At 44.9% G+C, this 26462-nt stretch overlaps 1 protein-coding gene across 10 annotated transcripts in view; it reads left to right on the plus strand.

The window, feature by feature from the left end:
• The first annotated feature begins 3269 nt into the window (after positions 1 to 3269).
• The window catches only part of TRIM55 (tripartite motif containing 55), a 53732-nt gene continuing 30539 nt past the window's right edge, over positions 3270 to 26462 (plus strand). For 9 of the 10 annotated variants that reach the window (XM_008255584.4, XM_002710444.5, XM_008255586.4 and 6 more), the window contains exons 1-4: positions 3301 to 3650; positions 4194 to 4366; positions 14420 to 14585; positions 14921 to 15016. In XM_008255584.4, coding sequence (XP_008253806.1) covers positions 3483 to 3650; positions 4194 to 4366; positions 14420 to 14585; positions 14921 to 15016 — 603 coding nt within the window. In that variant the 5' untranslated portion in view covers positions 3301 to 3482. Of the gene's footprint in view, positions 3651 to 4193; positions 4367 to 14419; positions 14586 to 14920; positions 15017 to 26462 lie in introns of all 10 variants that reach the window. The other variant, XM_002710445.5, reaches the window with a different exon arrangement.

The raw sequence follows: 26462 nt of genomic DNA on the forward strand, positions 1-26462 counted from the left end.
CATTTCCAGTCCACATGCCCACTCCATAGCTCACTGGTCTCCGAGAGAGAGGACAAGCCAGGCATGCAGGGAAGAGAATGTGGAGGGGAAGGGGACATTATTGATCCACTAGGTACTTAGTCCCATGGGAGTCTGGCCAGCTTACTGTGTGACCTCCAGGCACAGTCCTAGGAAAGTGTGAAAGGCAGAGAAACTGGGGATCCAGTAGACATCAAATAATCCACTTGGGGATTTTCATAGTCAAAACTGAAAATTTTCAGAACATCATGCCCTGTCCCCCAACACACACAAATCTTGCTTCATTAGGTTATGAACTCTGCTTACTTACAGATGAAAGAACTGTGATATACTGAGGCAAGGTCACTTTCCTTATCCACAAAGTGAGGTGGACACAGAGGCTAGAGAGAAGTCTGTAAGATGACTCACTCTGCACCCTCATTGTTTGTCACTGGTCCCTCAGATTCGGGCCATCTGAGTCATTGGACTTGATTTTCAGACTAACCCAGAGGCCCCTTCCTCCGTTGCCTCCTCATCCAGGCCAGGACGCCGGGGCCTCTCATCTGGTTCATTGGCAGCAGCCTTCAGTCTGGCCTCAGGCCAGGTTCCTTTGCTCTCATTGTCCGAGACACCCCTGAGAGATTAATGTAACCAGTGGCGCTGTCACAGAAACAGAAATGTGCTGTGAGAAACATTTGCAACATCCTGGTGCTTAATTTATGAAGTGCTGAACACTCTGCAGCTCAGTATTCATGACTGCCAGCTCCAGTCCCACATGTTTGGGGATTCTTGTGCATCTGCGCCTCTGTGGCTCTGCTCTAGGCCTTCCCCTCTGTGTCCCCCTAACTGTCCAACTCTCCGGTACTTCTAATTGCACAGTGGGTCAATCAAATGCTAACCCCAGCCATGAAGTTTTCCTGACTCCTCCTATTGTGCAGTTTTGCTACTTTTGATCACATTGTGTCTGCCAGCTCTTATCTCTACTGTTAGCCTGAGCTTTTGAAAGACAATGACTTATGTTTTGTTCATAATTTAGTGCCTGGGGCCTCGCACAATGAAGACACATGATAAATACTCGAGGAATGCTTTATGAAGGAATGAATTCCTTCTGTGTGAACAGGTTCTGCTCCACTGTACAGTCACACAGCACATAATGAAGCTTCAGTCAAAGTCAGGCTGCATATAGGACAGTAACCTCATATCATTACATTCCCTAGTTGGTACCGTAGCTCTTGAAGTATCCACCACAAAGCATGACTCACCTTTGTGGTGATACCGGTGCAAACAAATGAACACTAATGTGTATGTCTACATCCGAGTTTTTAACAGAAGTTTAAAAAGTTAAAAAAAAAAAAAAAAAACAAACTTGAGGCTAGCGCCGCGGCTCACTAGGCTAATCCTCCACCTGCGGCACCGGTACCTTGGGTTCTAGTCCCGGTTGGGGCGCCGGTTCTGTCCCAGTTGCTCCTCTTCCAGTCCAGCTCTCTGCTGTGGTCTGGGAAGGCAGTGGAGGATGGCCCAAGTGCTTGGGCCCTGCACCCTCATGGGAGAACAGGAAGAAGCACCTGGCTCCTGGCTTCCAATTGGTGCAGTGCACCAGCTGTAGTGGCCACTTGGGGGGTGAACCAACAGAAAAGGAAGACCTTTGTCTCTCTCTCTCATTGTCTAACTCTGCCTATCAAAAAAAAAAAAAAAAAAAAAAAAAAAAAAAAAAAAAAAAAACTTGAATGGGAAAAATGCTTACAGAATGTCAGGAAAGAAAACTTTGTAAAGCATTAAAATATGCTTTGTGTTTTATGTTAAATATCATTACAAAAAGGTCAAAATTTTAAAAATTTAAAATTTTTCCTAGGAAATATCTCACATACTATGCTCATACCTCTATAACCACTACAACGATAAACCCAATTAATTGCCTAGGTTAGGTGAAATGAATGAACCAAGTTAAAAAAAAAATCAAGTTTTCTTCCTTGTCTGTAGTTGCTAAATCAGTAAAGAAAGGAATCAGAGAATTCTCCAAAGATCATCAAAATGTTTGTGAATATATATAACTTATTTTTAGTTAAATGGAGCTTATTAGAGTGTCAGTAAGCTTTCAGGGCACACAACACTAAGACTACACAGAATAGTCACACCGACCTACCTCTGCTGGTAATTAAGTGTACTCCAGGGATCACTGACAAAAGGTGTTCATCGTTCAAGGTTTTTGAAATCAAGGAGAAATAAGATGAAAAGTCTGCACGCAAAAACAGATACACATTTCCTTCTTGCTTTTAATATGTTGTAACATTTTAAAATAGACTTCTCCTGGTTAAACAGTTGTTTCACAAAATCCTGGGAAATGTTAGTATTGATGTTTATGAATTAAGAACCCATCAAAAGTATCAGAAATAACCATGGAAAATATTGATTCTTTAAAAAAACCACCTTGGAAAAAGGCAAAGATGCAAAGGAGTAAAGGTATTTTTGCAGGTTAAAACACAGGGATACAGGACTGCATTTTTGCTTCAGCTGTCAAAGGCCCTAATTCGAGACCCCTGATGTGTGGCTAAATGAATGCACAAGTCTGCAATCCTGTGAGATTATTGCTGCAAACTAAGCTTATGGTTTTAAAAGCTACCCAAATTTTTGTGTATTTTCAGGTGTGTGTAGGGGGGGAAAACACAGGATGAAAGAGGGTTACAGAGGAGGGAAAGCAACATGGAAGAAAAAAGAGCACACTAGAGTTTTTTGTTACAACCTCTTGAATCATCAGATCATCAGTGTTTGAAAGTTGGCCTTTGTTTAAGTTTTCGAACATCTTTGTGTTGAAGTCAGCTTTTACGATGGGTTTTTCCCAGACCACCACCAGGACAAAGGTGAACATTAAGCCAGTCTGAATATTGCCCTTGTGAAGCTGGGACGACGGTTTTCTACACCTGTTTGTCTGTTTCCACCTGTAAGGCTCCTTTTGGTGACTTACTTCATAGATTCTCAAGATAGCGATAGCGTTTGTGGTCCAGTTAGATTCTCAGCCCTTGTTCTGCCCCTTCCTGGAGAAGCCTGTCACCAGGGTCTGACCGAGCACTCCCGGAGAGCTTGGCACAGGGACCAGGCATGCACACTTGCACTTGTTGACAACTGTCAGCTTCGACCTCCTTCTCCTCACAATCCCCCTGTCCCTGTCTAAATGGGGTTTGTAATCCTCCTTCCCACCCACTCTCTTCACTCCCTGGGGTAAGAATGTTGACTCCTGCTCTCTGTCACCTGTCAGAATCCATCCTCCTGTCACTGGCTTATATGGACAAGTCAGCTCACGGTCACGTGACCCTGGGCTGCTAAAAACAGCTCAGGCACCCACTGTGAACCAGGGCCTGAAACAATGTCCTCCACGGAGAGAAACGTAAAGGACACTTGATCATACAATCCTTGGAATTATTTCTAGGAAATAGTTTTAGAAGGCGTTCGGAGCACCCTTTCCCTGGCAGAACTCAGACGGCCAGGAGATGAGCGCATCTCTGAATTACAAGTCTTTTTCCAAAGAGCAGCAGACCATGGATAACCTGGAGAAGCAACTTATCTGCCCCATTTGCTTGGAGATGTTCACCAAGCCCGTGGTCATCCTCCCCTGCCAGCATAACCTGTGTAGGAAATGTGCCAGTGATATTTTCCAGGTAGGTTTGTTTGGAATTTGTGTGTGGGGGAAGGGGAAGGGATTGTGTGGAAAAGATTCCCTCCTCTCCCAAAGGAGTGCTTAACATGAGCTAAATCCTTTTAGGAAACTTCATAAGGCTACATTTATTTTCAGGAAAACTTTATTTGGAGGATTTGCTTTGTGCTTTGCTGTCAACCTCCTTCTTATTCCAGAATCTAGTTTGGTTTTACTACTAAGAATCAGCATCCATGCGTTATTTTTTTCGAAGAAAGTCAAATTGTTGAATCTGTGTCAAAAAGAAAATGAATGACTGCTCAAATCATGAATGTTGGAGTTTCTGGCGGGAAGTCTGGGTTGTGGAAACAGCGGATGGGAAAGCATCTCAGGCTCACAATGGGGCCTGTGTTTCACGGTCGCTTGCTGATATGGCCATGAGGGATTATCTCATGGCAAACTCAAAGCACAAATTCACGCTGTTTGTAGTCCCAGAGAGTGAAAGAAGCCTCAGAAAAATCTCTGTGTGGCACTAATCATTTCTTGTTTTCTTGTTTGGCAAGAACAGGCCTCCAACCCGTACTTGCCCACAAGAGGAGGCACAACTGTGGCGTCTGGGGGCCGATTCCGATGCCCATCCTGTAGGCACGAAGTAGTTTTGGACAGACATGGAGTCTATGGACTTCAGAGGAACCTGCTGGTGGAAAATATCATTGACATCTACAAGCAGGAGTCTACCAGGTAATAGCGCTGTGTCAAGCCCACTTTGAGGCTTGTTTTGTTTGTTTATTACACTGAATGATTGTTTACCAATCATAGGCTAATGTTTTTCACTGGAAAATATCTTTCCAAGTCAGTCCTTCCCAGTGGGACTGAGATCATCCAAGGGAGGAGAGAAGGAAGCTGGTGTCAATTTAGGACCCATTATCATTCATCCTTTCTAGATGGTGATGTTGAGAGAGGTATAATAGTGTGTCCCACCTTGATGCCTCTCATTACATACATTTTAGACAGTTCCTTTGTAGCACCAAATGCTATCTAGCAGAAAAATTCTAGCACAAAGCCTTACATAAAATGAACATAAATGGCATCATCTAAAATGGCCCCGTTCCTTGTTCAGACAGTCTTGCCTTAGAATGATCTGGATTATAATAATAAAAACAAAATCCTTTAACACAGTTTATCACTGTACTGATTTCCTGGGATGTTATAAAGCTAGGAATAGTCCTGGCTTTAATGGACTTAATTTTGGAGATCTGAAGAAAAAAAAAGGTTGGAGTTCAGTTTGTATTTTCCTGTTCCTTAGACTGTATTGACTTACTCTCTTAGCATCCACTTGTTGATTGACTGACACATAGTATACATATACACATAAGTATACACATTCATTCACTTCAAAAAAGACTCCTTATTCATCAAACCACATTGGCTATAGAGTTCCTTTCCTAGAGGCAACACTGCGGAAGCTATTCCTAGAAGGCATGACATAAAGAGCTCTTTTTCAATTATGCACAGGTCAGTCCAGTCCACAAAGCTTGGTGGCAGCATTGAGACCACCTAGCAAAGGCCTCATTGTGATTCTTGTTAAGGGACAAGTATTGATGGAACATCTGCAGGGCTCTAAGAGCCTTGAGCTCTTCGGTGTGGGGAGCAATTCGGACTATACTGTTACTGGAATTAAGATTTATTCTATGCATCTGCTCTCCCACAATATGGCGCTGGGAGAGAAGTAAACAGCTTCCGCACAGCTGCCTCCAGTTCAACCAATTAACTGTAGGACTTGCTCCTGATTGGAGAGCAGCGTACTCAGCCGAGTTGGGATTGGCGGAGGAGGACTATAAAGGAGGAGAGAGACGGCATGCACCAGGAACATCTATGGGGAACATCTAAGGGAACCCGTGCAGCCCCCGAGAGAGCCGGCCGGCGGTGTGCCGCTCCCCTGCGGAAGTGGGGAATGCGGCCAGGGGGAACTGCCCTTCCACGGAGGTGGAAGGGATAGTAGCCAACCCGGGAAGAACCAGCAGCAAACCCGGGGAGGGCCGAGCAGACGAAAGAACAGCGCAGGGTCCTGTGTTGCTCCTCCACGAAGAGGGGGAGCGACATAATGGTGCCGTGACTCGGATAGGAAACCTGACTCGGATAGGAAACATGACTCGGATAGGAAACTTAGGAGGGAAGAAACGGGAAGAAGCAGGAAAATACCGGAGAGAGAGACTAGCAAAGAGCCTAGGTGCCGGAAGAAGCTATTGAAAGCCTAGGCATAGACTCGGATATGGACTGTGGGAAAGAAGTTAGGATTGAAAGTGAAAGTGAAAGCTTTCATAGACTTGGATGCGGACTATGGCGGGGAAGCTAGGAGATTGAAAGCGAAAGTGAAACCTGGAGGAGGCTTGGACTCGGATACGGACTGTGGGGAGAAGCCAGGAGAAATGAGTGGAATATTGTTGGAAGAAAACTTAAGGAAACATACCGGGTAGAGAAAAATGTTAGGGAGGATGAAGCCGCGAGTGCAGGCCGAGGCGGAGATATAAGCCACCTTGGAATTCTTCAAGTCACCCCGGGGAGCAAGAGGCGAAGATCTGGAACCAGAGGCAGAGACGTGGGCCGCCAGGTTGAAATTCGCCAGGTTAGTCCGGGGAACTTGGACTGAATGCCGGTGGTGGCAGAAACATTCGCGGAAGCCGCCGCGTGCAGAGAGAGCACGGGGCGTGAATAGATAGAGAACGCGGGGCTGGCGCGCGAGGCCGTGGTGCGGGCGCGAAGTGCGTGGAGACCGCGGAGCGTGCGCGCAGAGCCGGGAACCCGCCGGCGGGGCGAGGCGCCGGGAAGCCGCGCAGAGCCGTGAAGCTGCCGCGGGGCGAGCCGCCGAGAAGCAGCCTCGGGGCGGAGCCCGCCGGCGGGGCGAGGCGCTGGGAAGCCGCACGGAGCCGTGAAGCTGCCGGCAGGGCGAGGCACCGGGAAGCCGCAGGGATAAGAGAAACAGAAGTTTAGAAGTAAGATGAGAGAAATAGGAATGCTGGAAGATAGAAGTAAAATGGGAGAAATAGGAATGCCCGGAGATAGAGAAATAGAGAAATAAAAAGGCCTCCCTACAACACTGCAATGTGAGAGCTTGGATTCGGTCTGCCTAATCAAGTGAGGCGATGAGCACCTGCGGGCAGCTAGCAGCTTATGCGCCGCAGGTCACCGAAGACAGGCACGAATTAACATCAGTAAGGCTTCCCCACAATGCAACAATTAGGAGGCTTGGATTCGGTCTGCCTGATTTAAGGCGGTAAGCGCCAGCAAAGCTCGACCAGAGTATGAGCTGCAGGTCACCGAAGATAGGCACGAACCAACACTAATAAGTCTCCCCCACAATAAGGCAATGAGAAGGCTTGGATTCGGTTTGCCTGATAGGTTTTGTAAGTCCCCTGCAGGCAGAGCAGAGCATGCGCTGCAGGGCACCGAACACAGGCATGCATCAGCGCCTAAAAACCTCCTCACAATGGCGAAGAGAGGACCCGGATTCGGTTTTCCTGATTGATAGGACTTGTAAGAGCCTGTGGCAACTCTAGCAAGTAGAGTAGAGTGTGTGCCGCGGGACACCGAAGACAGGCGCGTATCAACGCTAAAAAATAAAAAGAAAGGGGGATCTGTGGGGAGCAATCCGGACTAGACTAAGTTACTCGAATTAGGACTTATTCTATGCATCTGCTCTCCCACAATATGGCGCTGGGAGAGAAGTAAACAGCTTCCGCACAGCTGCCTCCAGTTCAACCAATTAACTGTAGGACTTGCTCCTGATTGGAGAGCAGCGTACTCAGCCGAGTTGGGATTGGCGGAGGAGGACTATAAAGGAGGAGAGAGACGGCATGCACCAGGAACATCTATGGGGAACATCTAAGGGAACCCGTGCAGCCCCCGAGAGAGCCGGCCGGCGGTGTGCCGCTCCCCTGCGGAAGTGGGGAATGCGGCCAGGGGGAACTGCCCTTCCACGGAGGTGGAAGGGATAGTAGCCAACCCGGGAAGAACCAGCAGCAAACCCGGGGAGGGCCGAGCAGACGAAAGAACAGCGCAGGGTCCTGTGTTGCTCCTCCACGAAGAGGGGGAGCGACATTCGGAGGAAAGCTGTTCTATAAATCTAACATAATTACTGTAATTATTATGGATATCACTTTCTGCCCAAGATTCAAAACTAAATTAGATAGTATCAGGATATGGGACTGGAGAAGAAATACTGATGGCATACTTGCAGAGTTTGTAGCCAGCTCCTTCCCTTGCTCCTAAAGTCTCTTGCCAAGAAGCAAAGTACTACTTTTGTCCTGTTTCCTCATAGATCTGATCTCATTCTATTTCATTACTTTAAAATGCAAATGCACATACAAACTCTTAGAAAAAATGAAGCAGCCAATTAATAACCAACGAATTATCCAAGGAGTTTATCTGAAAACTGTTTCAGTACCTCCTACAGTGCCTTGCACAGAATAATTGCTCTGTAAATGCCTACTGATTAAGCAATACCACAAATATTCTGACATGTTCTATTGATGTATTCCAATAATTTTCTGCTTTACTACTTGCATTGTGGGGTACAATGTGAAAAATAACACTTGTGATAAAACCCAGAGATGTTAAAACTGTGGCATTGGTAAAACTAGAAGACATAACCTTCCTTTAATTATGAAATCTGCTTAGTACAGCTCCAAAAATAGTACCAAGGGCTGGGAAGCAAATAACATGAAAGCAATGAACCAAATTTCCAACAATAAAGCTCATCTCTGAGTAGACTAGGAATGTTTCTGTGAGTGTCAAATTCTTCTTACACTGTTGTTTCTTGAATTTGAGACTTGCCTTTGGGGCATTTTTACTTGGGAGTAAAACCACAAGTTGCCCAGAGGGCTTGGCCACTGTGGGTGTAAACCCAGTTGTTTTCTGAATATTGACAGCATTGCCATATCAGAACCCTGAGTCTAGGAACACATTAGATGACTTCGGAATGACCTTGCATGGGCAGAGATGACCCCATAAGTCATTAGGATGTGGTGGTGCAAAACAGAGGGGGATGTTAAATACAGACTGGGAGGTACTGGTTAATTCTAACCTCCCACAGAACAGCCAGACTGTAGGTCTTGACAAAACCTAGCTTCTGTTTTGGAATGCCACACGGTGCTAGACTAGCCTGTAGTTTGGGGGATGGCAAGAGAAGGTACTAATTTGGTTAATATATTTTTTAAAGATTTATTTATGTATTTGGAAAGTCAGAATTACACAGAGAAAAGGAGAGGTAGAGAGAAAGAGAGAGAGAGAGAGAGAGAGAGAGAGAGAGAGGTCTTCCATCCGCTGGGTCACTCCCAAATTGGCTGCAACAGCCAGAGCTTCTCCGAAGCCAGGAGCCGGGAGCTTCTTCTGGGGCTCCCTTGAGGATGCAGGGGCCCAAGGGCTTGGGCCATGTTCTGCGGCTTTCCCAGGCCATAGCAGAGATGGATAGGAAGTGGAGCAGCTGGAACTAGAACCGGCAACCATATGAGATGCCAGCACTGTAGGCAGTGGCTTTACCTGCTATGCCACAGTGCCAGCCCCTTGGTTAATATTAATAACATAATAATTAACTTTAAAATATAATAAGTGAAACTATGTGTTATGTGTCAGACATGTTTCATGTTTTACACATGAATCATCTTTAATTCTCACAACAACCTTGTGAGATGGTGATTTCTATTAATATCACCCATTGAAAGGTTTTTAATATTTTAGTCAAAATAATTTACATACATGACTTAAAAAATTCAACAGTACCACAAGGCCTCTAGTGATAAGTGTAGTCCCTGCCCCACTCTCTTCACTCCAAGTCTCACTCCCCGAGTCAACCCTCTTTTAATTCCTTCAGCTATTTTTCTATTTATCGACAATGATACGTATATACCTATTATGTCTGGCACTTAGTTCTTGATTTCGCAGTTTTAAACATTGCTGACTTTCCAGCACAGGTGGTCTCAGGACTGAGTCCCTCACAAGGCTGACCTTTACACTCTACCAAGGAATTTTCTTTACTCTCCTCCCATTTAAACCCTTGCTTCCTGGATCCTGTGTTTCTTATCTTCATTGATTTACTCTCTTGTTTTTATGGAATACATCCTTAAGTAAACTCCTAAAATGTCCAGCCCCTCCCCTACTCCTGACTCCAGGGTGTTTGTCTCTGCAATTCCAGAACATTCCCAGGTTTCCACAGTGCACGTTAGCTTGCTTCTTGTAGACTTCTTCCCTGCAGACATAAGATACAAGCCAAGTAGGTCACTTCCTTTCATCAATATGTCTCAACTTTCCAACATTTGTTCGAGAGCTCTCATCCTGCTCACTTTTTGTTCTTTTTCATTTATACTTTTTTATTTCCTCACTCTCATGTAAGTGGGTTTTCAGAAAGATAAATAAAATAAATGCCTGTGTTCATTCTGTCACAATTAATTAGAAGATCTTTTGCCTGATTCTTATATTTATTTTTAAAATTTTTATTTATTTTCATTTTACTTGAAAGAGAGAGACAGATAGTGACCTCTCTTCTGCTGGTTCACTCCCCAACTAGCCACAACTGCTAGAGCTGGACCTGGCCAAAACTAGGAGGTAGCAGGGACCGAAGTCCTTGAGCCATCACCTGCTGCCTCCCAGGGTACACACTAGCAGGATGCTGGAATCAGAAGCAGAGCCGAGACTCCAAGCCAGGCATTCTGATATGGGACACAGGTGTAACAAGTGGTATCGTAGTCATGGCACTGAACTGCCACCCAGTGACTTTTTTAGATATGAGTAAAAACTGTGTCTAACAGAGGTTAAGCAGGTTGTCTAAGCCCATAGAGCCACCATATGGAGGAGCTGAGCGGGAGTAAAACTTTAAGGACATATGACCACAGAGGTACTGCCAGATCACCTCACCGAGGCCAGATGCCCACTCTTCAGGAATCTCCAGAGTGGTTGCAGAAGCCTCAAAGACCAAAGAGAGCAGGCTATATCCTTTTCTATCTGGCCTGCCCTGAACTGCTAAAGACCACTGCCAACATTTGGCACTGAGCCCTGAACCACATCTGTGAGCTGGGGCACTCTCTCTTCATTAAAATATATTTTCATCTTTATTCCATATGCAGTATTTGTCTCTATTCTATTAAATGTTTAAGTTATTCAGAGGTTTCTATTATATGCCCATTTTAAATGGGTAGTACCCCTGGGCTGTGTTGCAACCTAAACAAGAAAAATTCAATAAGAAATATGGGAAATAGTTCTCTGTGTAAAATTGTATCATGAAAAATAATTGAACCATAAACAGAACCAAACACAGAGCCTAATGGCTGTTTCCACAATTTCAGTAACTGCACACACTGCATACATCTGTGCTCTCCATCACTGTCTCTGGTCATAGCAGTTGACGTCAAAGCAGCACATGAGACCCAGGCTGCCCTATGGAAGATGAGCCATGGTAGTACCGTCTGTGCCAGTTTCTGGTAATTGTGCTCCAGGTCCAGCCTCACCACATTTACTACAAGGCAGAGATTTGTGCAAGGAAAAGCTTCAGAGGTGCACCTGCCTTTGACCAGATGGAGACTGACAAGCCAGTCCCTAGATGACCCCCAGAGGGCTTTGTCATTTTTGAACTCGGTGTTCAGGTTGTCTGGTCTCTTCCTTTGCCATTCCTGAATGCTAAGTAACCCCAGATTTTCCCATATTTCCTGTGTCTGGGTGGTGTTAGATCAGAGCACTGGAAATACTATCCATTAATTAGGCAAATTTCCTTTAAATTTCCTACTGGTTCTATCAACAAACACTGAGTACTGAGTCTCTCACCCCCACCATGTGAGGTACTGTTCTGCAGACTGGGGAGCCAGCAGAAAAGAAGACAGCTCATGGCCTCTGCCTTCATGGAGCTCAAGAGCTCACATTCTAGTCAAGGAAACAGATCCGGAAGGGGGCATCTCCATTTTCTCAATTGTGGGTCTTACCTCGTTTATTTGAGTTCCAAGCGTGTGGTCAAGAGAGAAGGTCATAGGTTTCATGGAAAGCATATTACTACAAAACAGAAATTTCTTTTGCAAAAATCAGATTCTAAAATCTTGCAACTGGAAATCTATGCTTACAAGCCTCAGGGCTTCTCTCAGTGGTTAACTCAATCTCAAGTATTTGACTTCTTTCTAGAGCCTATTGGAGAGTGGTGCATCAGCAAGTCCTCTCTGCCTTTCACTGAGTTAGATGCTGCAGCTACAAACCATACACACACATCAGTATTAGTGGGGTTCAAACATTTGCATTTGTGGCTTGCAGTAGAAAGCATATTTTACATTATGGTAGGTATATGAATAGGTCTGTATTGAATACATCTGTTGTTTCAGGTGTGTAGTCACATGTATATGTGTATGAAGTACTTCAAAAAGTTTATGGAAGATTCAATTAAAGCTAAGTTTATTTTGGTGCAAAAAATATTGAAACTGCATGTGAGAAGTCTTCAAAAAGTTTATGGAAAATGTGCATTGTGAAGAAACTGTATGGATTTCAAGAAGTTTTGTACCAAAATAAGCTTATCTTTGAATCTCATTTTTCCAGGTACTTTTTTTCCTTTTAAAAGAGATCTATTTTTTTATTTCAAAGAGCTACCAGAGAGAATGAGAGCCTCCATTTGCTTATTCACTTCCCAGATGACTGCAATGGCTGGGCCCGGGCCAGGCCAAAGCCAGGAGCTAAGAGCTTCTTTCAGCTCTCCCATGTGGGTAAAGGGCAGCCCAAGCACTTGGGCTCTCTTTTCCAGGCCATTAACAAGGAGTTGGATCAGAAGTGGAGCAGCTGGGACAGGAATCAGTGCTGATATGGGATGCAGGTGGTGGCTTTACCGGCTATACCAGAACACTTGCCCTTTCCATGAACTTTTTGAAGTCTCTTCATGAACATATGCACACATACACATATGCATTATATCAATACTCATTCTTACCACATGCAATTTATAATATTTCATAGTAATTCTTACTACATTTAATTCACAATATTTATAATCCCATTTTATTTTGATTTTTAACAATACTAGTTATAACCCCCTAAACTGATTTTATGGTCTATAATAATAGATTTTGTGACCCATAAAAACCAGTAGTTTAAAAATGGACCTCAATAGCACCTTAAAAAAGGTCTCAAATCTAAGATGTTTCTAAGTAATTCTGGAAATCTGAGGACAGCTTTTGGATCTGGATTTGAGGTTTTCCAATAATTAACTGAAAACTGTTAACAGCCTCCATCTTTAGAGAGAATATGTTGAAAGTGCTGGGTTTAGCATAAGGAGATCATATTCACTCCTTCCTCTTCCACAGAGCATCCTCCAGCCAGCACCTGGTCCTACCTCAACCATGAGAACAGCTCCCGGTTCCCCTAGCCACAGTTATCCTACCTCAACCATGAGAACAGCTCCCGGTTCCCCTAGCCACAGTTATCCTACCTCAACCATGAGAACAGCTCCCGGTTCCCCTAGCCACAGTTATCCTACCTCAACCATGAGAACAGCTTCCGGTTCCCCTAGCCACAGTTATCCTACCTCAACCATGAGAACAGCTTCCGGTTCCCCTAGCCACTGTTATCCTCCCTTCTTTATGCGGAGCCTCTTCTGGGGCTAGAGGGCTGTGGTTGAGCTCCTCTGAAAAGTTGGTACAAAATCGAGATTTAGCTTTTCAGAACACCTCCCCTCTTGATTTTTAAAACTTGATTTCAGAGGGAGAGAGAGAGCATGTGCTTCTATTGCTGGTTCATTTCCGAAATATCTAACAGGGGTGAGGGAGCCAGGAATTCAATCCAAGTCTCAGCACATGGAAGGCAGGAAGCTAACTTCAGAGCCATCACTGCTGCCTCTCAGGGTCTCCATTAGCAAGAAGCTAGAATACGGAGCTAGAGATGGGATGAAACCGAGGCACTCAGGCTGTGTGGCTTGGGCATCTTAACTGCTAGGCAAACTCACCTTCTTTGCTCATAATGGGAAAGTGTCTCTTGAGAATCGTGTGCTTGCCCTGAGCCCAGTGTTCAACTTTCAGGAGTTTCTCTAGCCAATTTTTCTTTTTCTCCTCCTCCTCCTCTTCTTCTTCTTCTTCTTCTTCTTCTTTTTCTTCTTCTTCTTCTTCTTCTTCTTCTTCAAGATTTGTTTATTTATACGAAATTTATACGAAAGGCAGTGTGTGTGTGTGTGTGTGAGAGAGAGAGAGAGAGAGAGAGGCAGAGACAGAGAGAGATATTTTCCACCTGCTGGTTCACTTCCCAAATAGCCGCAATGACCAGAGCGGGGCTGGTCCGAAGCCAGGAGCCAGGAAGGAAGAAGTACTTGGGAGCAGGGGGTCCAAGGACTTGAGCTATCTTCCACTGCTTTCCCAGTCCATAGCAGAGAGCTGGATAGGAAGTAGAGCAGTGGGGATGCAACCTGGTGTCCATATGGGATGCTGCTAGCAGCTTTTTCCACCATAACTAGCACCCCCCCCCCCTTTAGCCAGTTTTAAAACCTTGAATAACTTGAAATCATCTATGATGGAAATATTCACACCTCGGGAATTGGCATATGCTGCAAATCAGAGCCTTGGCATCCCACCCCTGCCACAAGCAGTTGTTAGAGATTTGTCAGCACCCCGTTACTAAGAAGCCAAATTTGGTGGGCTCTGAGTACAAGAAGGGCTCCCTGGGGGTCGTCCAGGACAGGGTCACTGCGGGTGCAGGGAGGAGCTAGGCTTTGCAAAGTGGCCTAAACTCTCCACTCTGCCCCAGCCGGAGCTGATGGACATTTATCTGCCTACCTACTCCACCCAGGCCAGAAAAGAAGTCTGACCAGCCCATGTGCGAGGAGCACGAAGAGGAGCGCATCAACATCTACTGTCTCAACTGCGAAGTGCCCACCTGCTCCCTGTGCAAGGTGTTCGGCGCACACAAGGATTGTCAGGTGGCTCCACTCACGCACGTGTTCCAGAGGCAGAAGGTAACAGTGCTGCTCTGGCCTCTGCCTAAAATCCTTTGATTGAATATGCTATTCTCAGTGGCTTATAGTTCAGTGTTCTTAGTGTTTTCAGAATCACGCTCTCCGTTAAGAATGCGAGCAGAACTGTGGACTCTCTTTTCACACTAATGCATTCACATACGAAGGTTCGCTTGTGCTGTCAGGAGGTTCACGGGTTTCCCAAGCATCATTGTTACTCCTTAAGGACTGCATGCACCCTAATCTAAGAATGCAGGAGGACAGCCCTATGATGAACCCACAATTGGGGGAGATTGGGAAGTCCCTACGATCCTGAGTCCCTTTTTTCTCTTCACTAGTCTGAGCTCAGTGATGGCATCGCCGTCCTTGTGGGAAGCAATGATCGAGTTCAGGGTGTGATCAGCCAGCTGGAGGACACCTGTAAAACCATTGAGGTAAGTCGAGGGATTCCCAGGAGTCCAAACCAAGCCTGCAATCCTGGGGCTCTGTGGCTTTCTCAGGGCCACACTAGGATTCCTAGTCTGACATTCCTCTCTTCTCTCCTTTCCGATGCGTGTCTGAAACATTCACTGCCTGGCATGAAAAGAGAAGTTTCCAGGAGTCAATGAGGCAGCTTTTACCATAAGTAGCAGGATTGTCATTGCATATGTTTTCCTTTGGTCAAGTGCTTTAGAAGGATTAGCTACAGGAAATAAATTCCCAGCAATGGAAATGAGTGTTGTTGCTGTTACAGCCAACTTTATTGGGGGAGACTCAAAAGATCTTAATATAAGCTAGTCGGTGTTTAGGAAGTCACGTGCAGGTGAGGCGTGCACTGCACATCTGTGTTCTGATAGCAGAGCTGTGAAAGAGCGGCAGGAGCAGACAGATCTGCCTGGCAGTGATTAGGGAATGGGTTAGTAGCAGGGAGCTCATAGAGGCCGAGTTCTGACTGGTTCATCTCTGCCCTGTGCCTGACCCAGTGCCTGGCACATATTAAACACTCAATAAAAACACAGTGAATGAATAGATGAATGGCTGGCTATTTAGAATGGCATCTAAGAATCCTACCGAGGGCTGGTGTTGTGGCATAGTGAGTAAAGCCACTGCCTGCGATGCTGGCATCCCATAAGGGCACTGCTTTGGGTCCTGGCTGTTCCACTTCTGATCCAGCCCCCTGCTAATGGCCTGTAAAAGCAGTGGAGGACAGCCCAAGTGCTTGGGCCCCTACATCCATGTGGGAGATCCAGAAAAGGCTCCTGGTTCCTGGTTATGGCCTGGCCCAGCCCTGGCTGTTGTGGCCATTTGGGGAGTGAACCAGCAGATGGAAGATCTTTCTCTCTCTCTCTCTCTCTGTTAAGTCTGCCTTTAAAATAAATGAAATAAAGCTTTTTTAAAAAATAAAATCCTGGTCGGCGCTGCGACTCAATAGGCTAATCCTCTGCCTGCAGCGCCTGCACCCCGGGTTCTAGTCCCGGTCGGGGCGCCAGATTCTGTCCCAGTTGCTCCTCTTCCAGTCCAGCTCTCTGCTGTGGCCCGGGAGCGCAGTGGAGGATGGACCAAGTCCTTGGGCCCTGCACCCGCATGGGAGACCAGGAGGAAGTACCTGGCTCCTGGCTTAGGATCAGCGCGGTGCGCCGGCTGCAGCGCGCTGGCCGCAGCGGCCACTTCGGGGGTGAACCAACGGAAAAGGAAGACCTTTCTCTCTCTCTCTCTCTCTCTCTCACTGTCTAACTCTGCCTGTCAAAAATAAATAAATAAAAAAAATAAAATCCTAGCAAATATATTTTTATATTATACAAAATTAAAAGCTATTGTGACTGCCATTATGGCATAGTGGGTAAAACCACTGCCTGCATTGCTGGCATCTTGTATGGGTACTAGTTCATGTCTTGCTGCTCCACTTCTAATCCATCTCCCTGCTAATGGTCTGGGCAGGTATCAGAAGATGGCCCAAGTTCTTGGGCTCCTGCCACCCATGTGGGAGACCCAGATGATACTCTTGGCTCCTGGCTTTGAGCTAGCCCAGCCCTGGCCATTATGGTCACCTGGAGAGTGAACCAGAGGATCGAAGATCTCTCCCTCTCTCTGACTTTCAGATAAACATATACATCATTTTTAATTACAAACTATAAATGGGGCTGACATTGTTGCACAGCAGATTAAGCAGCTGCTTGCTATGCCAGCATCCCATATCAGAGTGTCAGTTCAAGTATTGGCCACTCTGCTTCTGAGCCAGCTTCCTGCTAATGTATCTGGGAAGGCAGTGGAGAAAGGTCCAAGTACTTGGGCCCCTGCTACCCATGTGGGAGGCCCAGAAGGATGTCCTGGATCCCGGCTTTGGTCTGGCCCAGCCAGGCTGTTGAAGCCATTTGGGGAGTGAGTTAACTGATAGAAGAGCTCTCACTCTCTCCCTCCCTCTGTCACTCTCTCCCTTCCTCTCTCTCTCCCTCTCTCTCTTCCTCTTTCTCTCCATTCCCACCCCCACCTCATCACTTCGCCTTACAAGTAAATTAATAAATATATTAGAAATGTATATAAACTGTAAGTACTGAAGGCCACATGTGGCATCCTAATGAGGTTTAGCTATGTGGCAGATATCTTTTCAAGAACTGAAGATTCACAGGCTAGTTAGAGCCATACTACGTAGGTGGCAAGTATAAGACACCTGGGTTTGATTCTAGGTCTCTGGTTCTGTAACTCAGAGCAATCTGCTAGAAGTCTTCAGAAAGTTTGTGGAGAATGCATATTATAGAAAAGCTATGCAAGGGTTTCAAAAAGTTTTGCCCCAAAATAAACTTCCTATGAATTCCACTTTTCCACAGTCTGTTTGAAGTGACCTCACACTAACCTCTCCCTGCTGTAAACTTCAGGGCTGTTCTTTTCTTTGGATCACAGGTGTAGAGGACTAAGGTGCTGTATTGCTCAGTTCATGGCACCTTGTCCTCCTCATTGTTACCTGCAAGACCTGTTATTATCCATCCCCACCCCCCACTCCTGTCCTACTCCCCCTAGGTAACCACGGTTGATGTTCTGTTTTGCTGTATTCTCAAAAAAATGGGTATTGTTTTATATGCAAATCTTCTAACTTTATACATGGCCTGCTGGATTTCTCACAGTGCTTCTTACTTTTCTTTAAATGAAGCATTGTGTTTGTAAGATACATTGTATGTCTACAAGTACATCTAGTCTCAGTTTTCTTCTCTGTAAAAATGAGGTAATCATTGTACTCACTTCATAGCATTACTGTGAGGAATTAAACAAGTATAAACAAAATGCTAAGCCCAGTGCCTGACATGTGGTGAGTCCCCAGAGAGTGCTGGCTGTTCTTATTATTTCATCATTATAAAGGCAAGTTCTATTAAAGCCAAAGGCCATTTCCTAGATGACAGCTTCAAGAACTTGGCTGTAATTATCTCATTTTCAATTTACACATGATTAAACTCAATCTCCTTTCTTCTCCACGCTCATATTCCTAAAGAGATCTGTGATGAATCTGGGAACCATTTTTAGAAGGAAAGCTTTCTTTGGGTGATGAGCCCAAAGAGATTCAGAAATGGGCCGCAGGAGCGTCTTTCTTGGAATTCGTTTACAGTAGAGGTCAAGACCATACAATCTGATCACTGAGCCGTGAATCTGCACTGCAGTAGCAGGCTGAGTCTTAGGCGTATAAATAGGAGTGTGTTGCTTGTGGGCGAGTGAGGTCATCTCTATATGCGTCTCTAGTCTGCTGGGGCCTTTCCCAGAGATCTCTGTTGGGAGGAATGGGCTTTTTTGTCTGGGATGGAGCAGCTGGAAAACACGCCCAGGAGAAAAGCCCTGTGGGTCACAGTGGGGCCTTGTAAATGCAAACAATCCAGGGTCCCTTCCGGCCACATCAAAGGACACTAAGAGGGTAGGGAAAAATGGAACCACAGATTTCTCTTCCTGGAGGTTGTTTGGGGTGCAGTAGGAAGCAGCTGTTCTTAATTCCTCTGAGACAAAGACAAGCAGGAACAGGTGTGAAGTTAGTCCAGCTGATGGGATTTAGTGCGGATACTGAAGATATTCCATTCTTCCTAATAATAACGTTTGTCATACGTGACACCCTTTTATCTACATATTTTCCTAGGTTACTGGAGGAGGTGGGTAACTATTCCCTGCGAACTTTAAGATGAGACTACAAATTGGCATTTTTTTTAATTTTCAGATTTATTTTATTTTTTTGAAAGGCAGAGAGAGAGAGGAAGAGAGACAGACAGACAAATAGACGGTCAGGCTGGCATTGATGGTGTAGTGGGCTAAGCCTCCACCTGCAGCTCCAGCATCCCATATGGGCGCCAGTTCAAGTCCTGGCTGCTCCTCTTCAGACCCAGCTCCCTGCTATGGCTGGGGAAAGCAGTGGAAGGTGGCCTGTGTGGGAGACCCAGAAGAAACTTCTGGCTCCTGGTTTCAGATTTGCCCAGATCTGGCCAATGTGGCCATTTGGGAAGTGAACCAGTGGATAGAAGTTCTGTCTCTCCCTCTGTAACTCTACCTTTCAAATAAATAACATCTTTAAAAAAAAAAAAAAAGGAGAGAGAGAAGGAGAGAGAGAGAGAGCATTCTTCTTCCTGGTTCACAATGGCCAAACGGCCACAAAAACCGGGGCTGACCAGGCCAAAGTCAGCAACAGGGAGACTCCATCTGGGTCCCCATGTGGGTGACAGGGACTTAAGTACTTGGCCATCCTCTGCTGTGTTCCCAGGGGCTTTAGCAGGGAGCTGGATCGGAAGCAGTGCAGCAGGGTCTTGAACCAGCATTGCAGCATCCCAGATGGAGGCTTAACCCACTGCACCATGACGCTGGCCCCAAGGCAGGAGTTTTAATAGTGTTCACCTCCTTTTACTTGCTTATTTTACCTCTTGGATTTTTTTCACAAGGAAATAAGATGAAAAATAATGGCAAACATGTATTTATATATGCTTTTAGGATACATGCATTCACATATAAGAGGGTAGAATGCATATATGTCCCATATATAGCCTCCTCTACATTCATGGTGGAGGAGAGCAGCAGGAGGAGAACACACAAAAAGTTACAAGCAGTGAATAGTGAGACTGCAGGTGATTTTTCAAGGCCTTCTTTATGGACGTGCCTATTCCTATATCTTGTATTTTTATAAAATGAGTCTGAAATTTTGAATAGCCAATAAAATAAAGAATGAATGAATGAATGAATATGACTTGGATAAGTACAGTTCTTTCAGATCAGTTCTGATGGCTCCTCTGGAGAAGGTCTGACTTTATGATTCCTACGTGATGCTATATCCTTGATGCTATAACGCTTATCAGAGTACCTGGGTTTGCGTCCCAGTTCCACTTCCATCCAGCTTCCTGCTAATGTGTATCCTGGAAGGTACCAGATTATGGCTCAACCTGCCACTCACATGGGAAATCTGGAATGAGTTCCAGGTCTGGCTTCAGTCTGGCTCAGCTACTGTTGCAAGCATTTGGGGGAATAAACCAGTAGTTAGAAGGTTGCTCTCCCTCTCTCTTTCAGGTAAATAAATAAAATTTAAATTATAAAACAAAAATGTGCACAATTGCTGTGAATTTACAGTAATGGTGAAGGCTACTCTGAGAATGATTCTAGTGCTAAAAGAAGGAGTAGCATTTTCCCTCTGTGGTGTGAGCTGGAGGCAGGTGAAAGAGATTTGAGTCGGTTTAGTCGTCCTGGCTGAGAGAGGCTCAGCCTCAGACATTCCCTGAGCTCTGGACTGCAAGCTGATGGAGAGTTTCTGAGTCATCCTAGATGAACCTGGCGTGGCCGTACTCCACTTGCCTTCCTGAGTGTGGAGATGCTCAGGGATAGGCTGGGACTGGGAAAGAGAGCTGCTTGTGGGAGTGGAGGTGACCACTCAGGAGCTCTCTGCTGGTGGACAGCCATGCTGGGCTTCCATTCCTCATCCCTAGAAAACGCAACCTCCCTGTTATCATCTTTACCGGTGACACTCACCCTGTGACACTAGACACCTCAGGAGCAGGCTATTAATTCTGGCCCTACCGAAGGCAGGCAAGCAGGCTTAGAAATAAATGATCCCATTGGGCCTGGTGCTGTGGTGTAGCTGGTAAAGCTGCCATCTGCAGTGTTGGCATTCCATTTGGGTCCCTGCACCCACATGGGAAGACCTGGAGGAAGCTCCTGGCTCCTGGCACCAGATCGGCACAGCTCTACCCGTTGCAGCCAATTGGGTAGTAAACCAGTGGATGGAAGACCTCTCCCTCTCTCTCTGTGCCTCTGCCTCTATGTAACTCTTTCTTTCAAATAAATAAATACATCTTAAAAAAAAATGATTCTGTTGTGCAGAAAAACTGCTACAAGTTGAATAATATTTGATGTTGAGCATTTTCAATACCTGAAAAATGCCAGCTTTCATAAAATTTTTCAGTGATTTTGCAATGAGAACAAATCCATTGCGTGGGAGATTTTCAATAAGTTCTTAGAAATGTGCATTATGAAAAAGCTATGTGTAAATTTCAATTTTTTTGCATCAAGATAAACATCTTTGAATTTCACTTCCCCACAACATTTTTAAAGTACCTTTGTGTTTCCGAAACAGTGATTTTATTCCCAAATAGCTTTTTCTCATCTCTGAGACATTATCTATGCAGTTACAAATATGAAGTATGAATCTAATAAGAATAGTTTTAATAAGTGCTTATCAGAATTTTAATGTATGCTTAAAAGAATGTATTTCAGGTTTTTTTCTCTTTTAAAGATTTCTTTATTTATTTGAAAGTCAGAGTTACACAGAGAGAAAGCGAGGCAGAGAGATAGAGATCTTCCATCTGCTGGTTCACTCCCCAGTTGGCAGCTGGAGCCAGGAGCTTCTGGGTCTCCCACATGGGTACAGGGGCCCAAGGACTTGGGCCATCTTCCACTGCTTTCCCGGGCCATAGCAGAGAGCTGGATCAGAAGTAGAGCAGCTGGGACTCAAACTGGTGATCACATGGGACGCGGGCACTGCAGGCGGCAGCTTTACCGGCTACCCTACGCCTTTGGCCCTGCATTTTAGGTTTAAATTTAACTTTGTCACGGTCTGGCATTGGGCAAGTTGCTGAAGCTTCTGCCCCCTCATCCTTATCAATTTTACGATGGGGTTGCTAGCACCTTCTTCATAGTGTGTGGGAACTAACATGGAGTAGGAGGCACAGGCGAGGGCCATCTGTTGTTTCTTCAGGTCATCCTCAGAGTCAGCTGGGATAGCGCCGCTTGTCCTGAGAACAAAAGATCATTTGAACCCTGGAATTAAATGGTCGCAGGAGAAGCCTCTCGGAATTTTGGTTCACTTCAGTGGCCAAGCTGAGCACCTACCTTCACAGGGAAAAGCTGAAAAGCAATGGAACTAGATATTAGCTCTGTTCTTTAACAAAAAGCTTTGTGACGACTGGAGATGTTGGCAGCCCAGGAAGACTGAACCTGTCCCAGGGAAGTGAGAAGTGTACAGACTGTGGCAGACCGGAGTCCATCAAATATCTGCCGCCATGTGGCCCAAGTCATAACACGCGCACCTGAGCCTCAGCCTCAGGGCTTTACTCTAGGTGATTCTAGGTGGTCTGGATTAGCCCAGGAAACACCCACTGCCAACAACCCAATGCCATAACCCAGTTATGACATAGTTTATCCTCTGACCTGGATGATGACATGATGTAGTAGAAAAGACTCTAAGTTTGGGAGACTCAAGACCCATGGACCCCAAATGGAGCACAATGTTAGCCCTGGCTGGTGGGGGGTGGATAGGACCCAGCCTTGTACCTGGAGGACCTTGTTTTTCTAATGTGTCTATTCCCTTTCTTTTTCTTACATTCCTTCCTTCCCTTTTTTTTTTTAAGATTTTTATTATTTATTTGAGAGAGAGTTACAGAGAGAGAGAAAGAGAGAGAGACAGAAAGACAGAGAGACAGAGACAGAAAGAAAGGTCTACCATCAGCTGGTTCACTCCCCAAATGACTCCAACGTCCAGAGCTGAGCTAACCTGAAGCCAGGATTCAGGAGCTTCTTCCAGGTCTCCCACACAGATGCAGAGGCTTAAGCACTGGGACCATCTTCCACTGCTTTCCCAGGGCATAGCAGAGAGCTAGATTGGAAGAGGAGCAGCCAGGACTTGGACCGGCATCCATACAGGATGCCGACGCTGCAGGCAGAGGCTGAGCCCACTATGCCATAGTGTTGGATCTGTGTCTATCCCTTTTGTAGGAACAGCCTAGTTTGCACTGCTGGGATTTCTCTAAGAGCTTGTGATGAAGGGTTGGACTTCACTTCCCTGGAAGGAACTTCCTACTTTAATATAGTTCTCTTTTCAGTATTATTGACCTTTAGCCTACGATTCTTTCTCTTTCAGGAATGTGGGGAGAGGTGGTGGGAGGAACCCTGTTGGCTTGATGAAGGACATTTTGACATACTGTAATTTGAATGAAGCTGCAGCTCTGAGCAACTGTGTCTTGATGAATGCTGGAGGAATGCAGGGGAGATATGAATGGGTCTGGTAGCGCCACAGTTGCTCAGAGACAAGTGTAGGGGCTGAGAGCTAATCTCAGCTCTATTTTAGTCCCAGAGTTGTGCTCCTTATATGGTAAAAACAATGGTCATCATTGTGTTAGGTTTTCCTTGTTGAGACCTGGCCCATGCCCACGCTGAGACCAATGTTGCAGGGCATGTAATGTAATGTAAGTGCTGTAGAGGATTCTAAAGCTGTCCAGGAATGGAGAGAAATGGGAGAGTCTGAAAACCCTCTGAAATATATCCACATCTCCCTGACCTACCTAGAGCCTTGGAACTGTACAGTCAGAAGGGACTATATCAATTATCCAGTTCAATCCCTCACTGTACAGATCTTTTAAAACTGCCTGGAGGTTCAATGGCCTCCCCAACATTGCTTACCTAAGTTTTTGTTTTCTTTTGAGCACTGAATGAAGCAGTGGTTTGGGGTATCCACATAAATCCTTATTTCTTTGGGACAGAACAAAACAGAAGTTTTGGATTGAGGACTGAATATTTCTAGATGGACATTGTGTTTATTCACTCATTTGATCAATCCTGCAAACCCTGTTTCTCAGGTGTGTGTCATGGACCATTCTCTGGATACATACTGGTCGAGAAATAGTGAGCTAGATGTGAAAAGTTTGTGTTCTGGGGATGTTTTTATCCTAGAAGAGGGGATAAACAATGAAACAAATAAAAAACAGAAAATTTCAGAGTAATAAATGCCTGGGAGAAAAGTGAGTCAACAAAACTCTGACTACTAAAAACAGTGGTATCCTGGTTTTTTGTGTGGTACACTGTCTGCTCTTTTAGTATAAAATCGTCTGTTTCTCCCATGGAACACTTCTCTTTGCAGTTGCATATCTTGTTTTATCTTATTGCTACTAAAATATAAAGATGGCTGAAAATTATTAAAATGTCAATTTTTCATATTTCTATGAAGGCTAGAGATAAACAATGATTTTATGTCAATATTACAGATGTCCCACCTCCAAAGAAACATTAAAAGGACTACTTGTTTCTTTCTTGTTTTTACCTTGATTAGAAACAAATACGTCATCTGTCATCATCTTCCCATTTCATTACAGGTAGATGTATTCGTTAGCTTTTCATGACCTTAACAAAATAACTGAGAGGAGCTACTTAGGAAGTTTATTTCAGCCTATAATTTCAGAGGTTCACAGTCGAAGATTGGGTGGCACCATTAGGCATTTGATGAGGCCAGATGATGGAGGGATAATCACATAATGAGTTGGGAAGCAGTGACAGAAACTAGGATGAACTGAGCTTAAATAGCCAACCCTCTCACAAGAGCTACTTTCCAATGGCGAGCTCCCAATAGCCTAAGTCTTCCCACTGGGCCTACCTTCTAGATGCTGAATTAGATGAAGTCTCCATCCTTAGTCCATTCATTGTTAACACAGGACTTTGAGAACCAAGCCACATTGCACGAGCCTCTAGGGGACACCTGAACTATTATTCAAACCGTAACTGCTGGGATGAATTTCATTTTTGTTAAAATATGGCAAAAATCTTTCATTAATTTGGTTTTCCTATGAAGCCAATAAATAACTATCCTGGTAGACCCAGAAGGCAGGCCATGGTCCAGCTGGGACCTGTGCATCACAAGATGCCTGGAGCGTTTGTGATGGGGGCTGCTTCACTCCTGAGCACATTCAGACAGGTGCATGAACACAGCATGGAACCACAGACATCAAAGGGAAGAAAGCGGAGAATGTTTTAAAAAGTAAAATTGAAAGTTCCGAAAGTGTATATATTAATTCAATTATTCTCTAGAGAAGTGGGAGGGGGTATAGGTGGTATACAGCATAGAGTTGGGTTTAAATATACATCTTTCTACTCAAATAAAGGAAAAAGTATGCTAAATGCAGAGAGAAATCTTTGATGTCAGAAAATTTTTGTGGAGAAGAAATAAACATGGCTGTTATCATGCTTTTACAGGTAACAATCATCCTTTAAAGTGTGTTTTCTGCAGGCATGTTGATAATGCAGAGATGCACGGTTTTTTCCCATTGCACTTTTCAGGTTATTAGGAACTCGCTGTTCAAAGTGTAATGAGTTCACATTTACAAAGGCTCAGCCCATAGTGAATTTAGTCAAACTAATCACTCTCAGTAGCTAGGTGGCCTCTGAGAACATTTTGTTTTCAAAGGACAGACCTGTTCCCTGATAAGTTTGGAAGGCGAATTGATAACCTGAGGCTTTATTGGTCTCTGACTTTCACAGCACCTTGATGGTCTTGTTGTGAAGAAAGATGAAGGGTGTCTAACTTAGTCTCATGTGTTGGTTCAGCCTCAGAGTCGGAAAAAATGGGAGACTTTCAAATTTCTCAGTGTATTTAGCATATAAACCCAATATTAGCCTACTCTGAATATTGTAAGTTAATTTCTAGAAGTTTATAAGCCTCAATTTCATAATTCCAAGTACAACACATGTTTTTCCACATTCCTGAAACAGAACTGTCTAATTCTGGCCATGTCTTGCACAGAATTATATTATTAAAGGCAAATGGAGCAAGAAAAAAAGTGGCTTTTTTCCTGTTCAAAATTAGAAAATACAATAATTACATACATGTTATGTTGTCACTTTCGACGAATTTTATACTTTTTTTTTTTTTTTTTGACAAGCATGTTAGACAGAGACAGAGAGAAAGGTCTTCCTTTTTCTGTTGGTTCACCCCTCAAGTGGCCGCTACGACAGGTGCGTTGCGGCCAGCACACCACGCTGATCCGAAGCCAGGAGCCAGGTGCCCTCCCCAGTCTCCCATGTGGGTGCAGGACCCAAGCACCTGGGCCATCCTCCACTGTACTCCTGGGCCACAGCAGTGTGCTGGACTGGAAGAGGGGCAATCGGGACAGAACCGGCACCCCAACTGGGACTAGAACCCGGGGTGCTGGCGCCACAGACGGAGGGTTAGCCTATTGAGCCGTGCCACCGGCCGATTTTTATACTTTTTATTCTCTTAAACACTGAGAAATCATGGCAGGCTTTTGGAATTTATAATGCTTGGTATGTAATCAACACTAGGATTTTGTTGAAGGAATTAACTAATTAATGTAATTCTTAAACTACTTGAAGTTACCTGCCTTTAAAAGCCTACCTTCAGCAGAGTGGGGCTTATTAAAAGGCATATGTATTCAGTTCATAAGTACTTTGTTTCATGTCTCTTTTTAAAGTTACTTAAAAGTATGGGCACATCTGGGTGTGCTGTGAGTAGCAGTGGCCCGGAAGTCGAAGCCCTGGACTCTAAGGCAGGCACCAGCAATGAGCGGTAGAAAGGCCTTTAGAAAGCGGCTGCTCTGCTGTGTTTGGGGTTTCCGCTTCGTGAACTGGTTGACCTGAGCAGGTTACTTTTAAGATTCAAGGCAATTTCAAAAT

Source organism: Oryctolagus cuniculus, chromosome 6, assembly GCF_964237555.1.
Source record: "Oryctolagus cuniculus chromosome 6, mOryCun1.1, whole genome shotgun sequence".
Lineage (NCBI taxonomy): Eukaryota > Metazoa > Chordata > Mammalia > Lagomorpha > Leporidae > Oryctolagus > Oryctolagus cuniculus.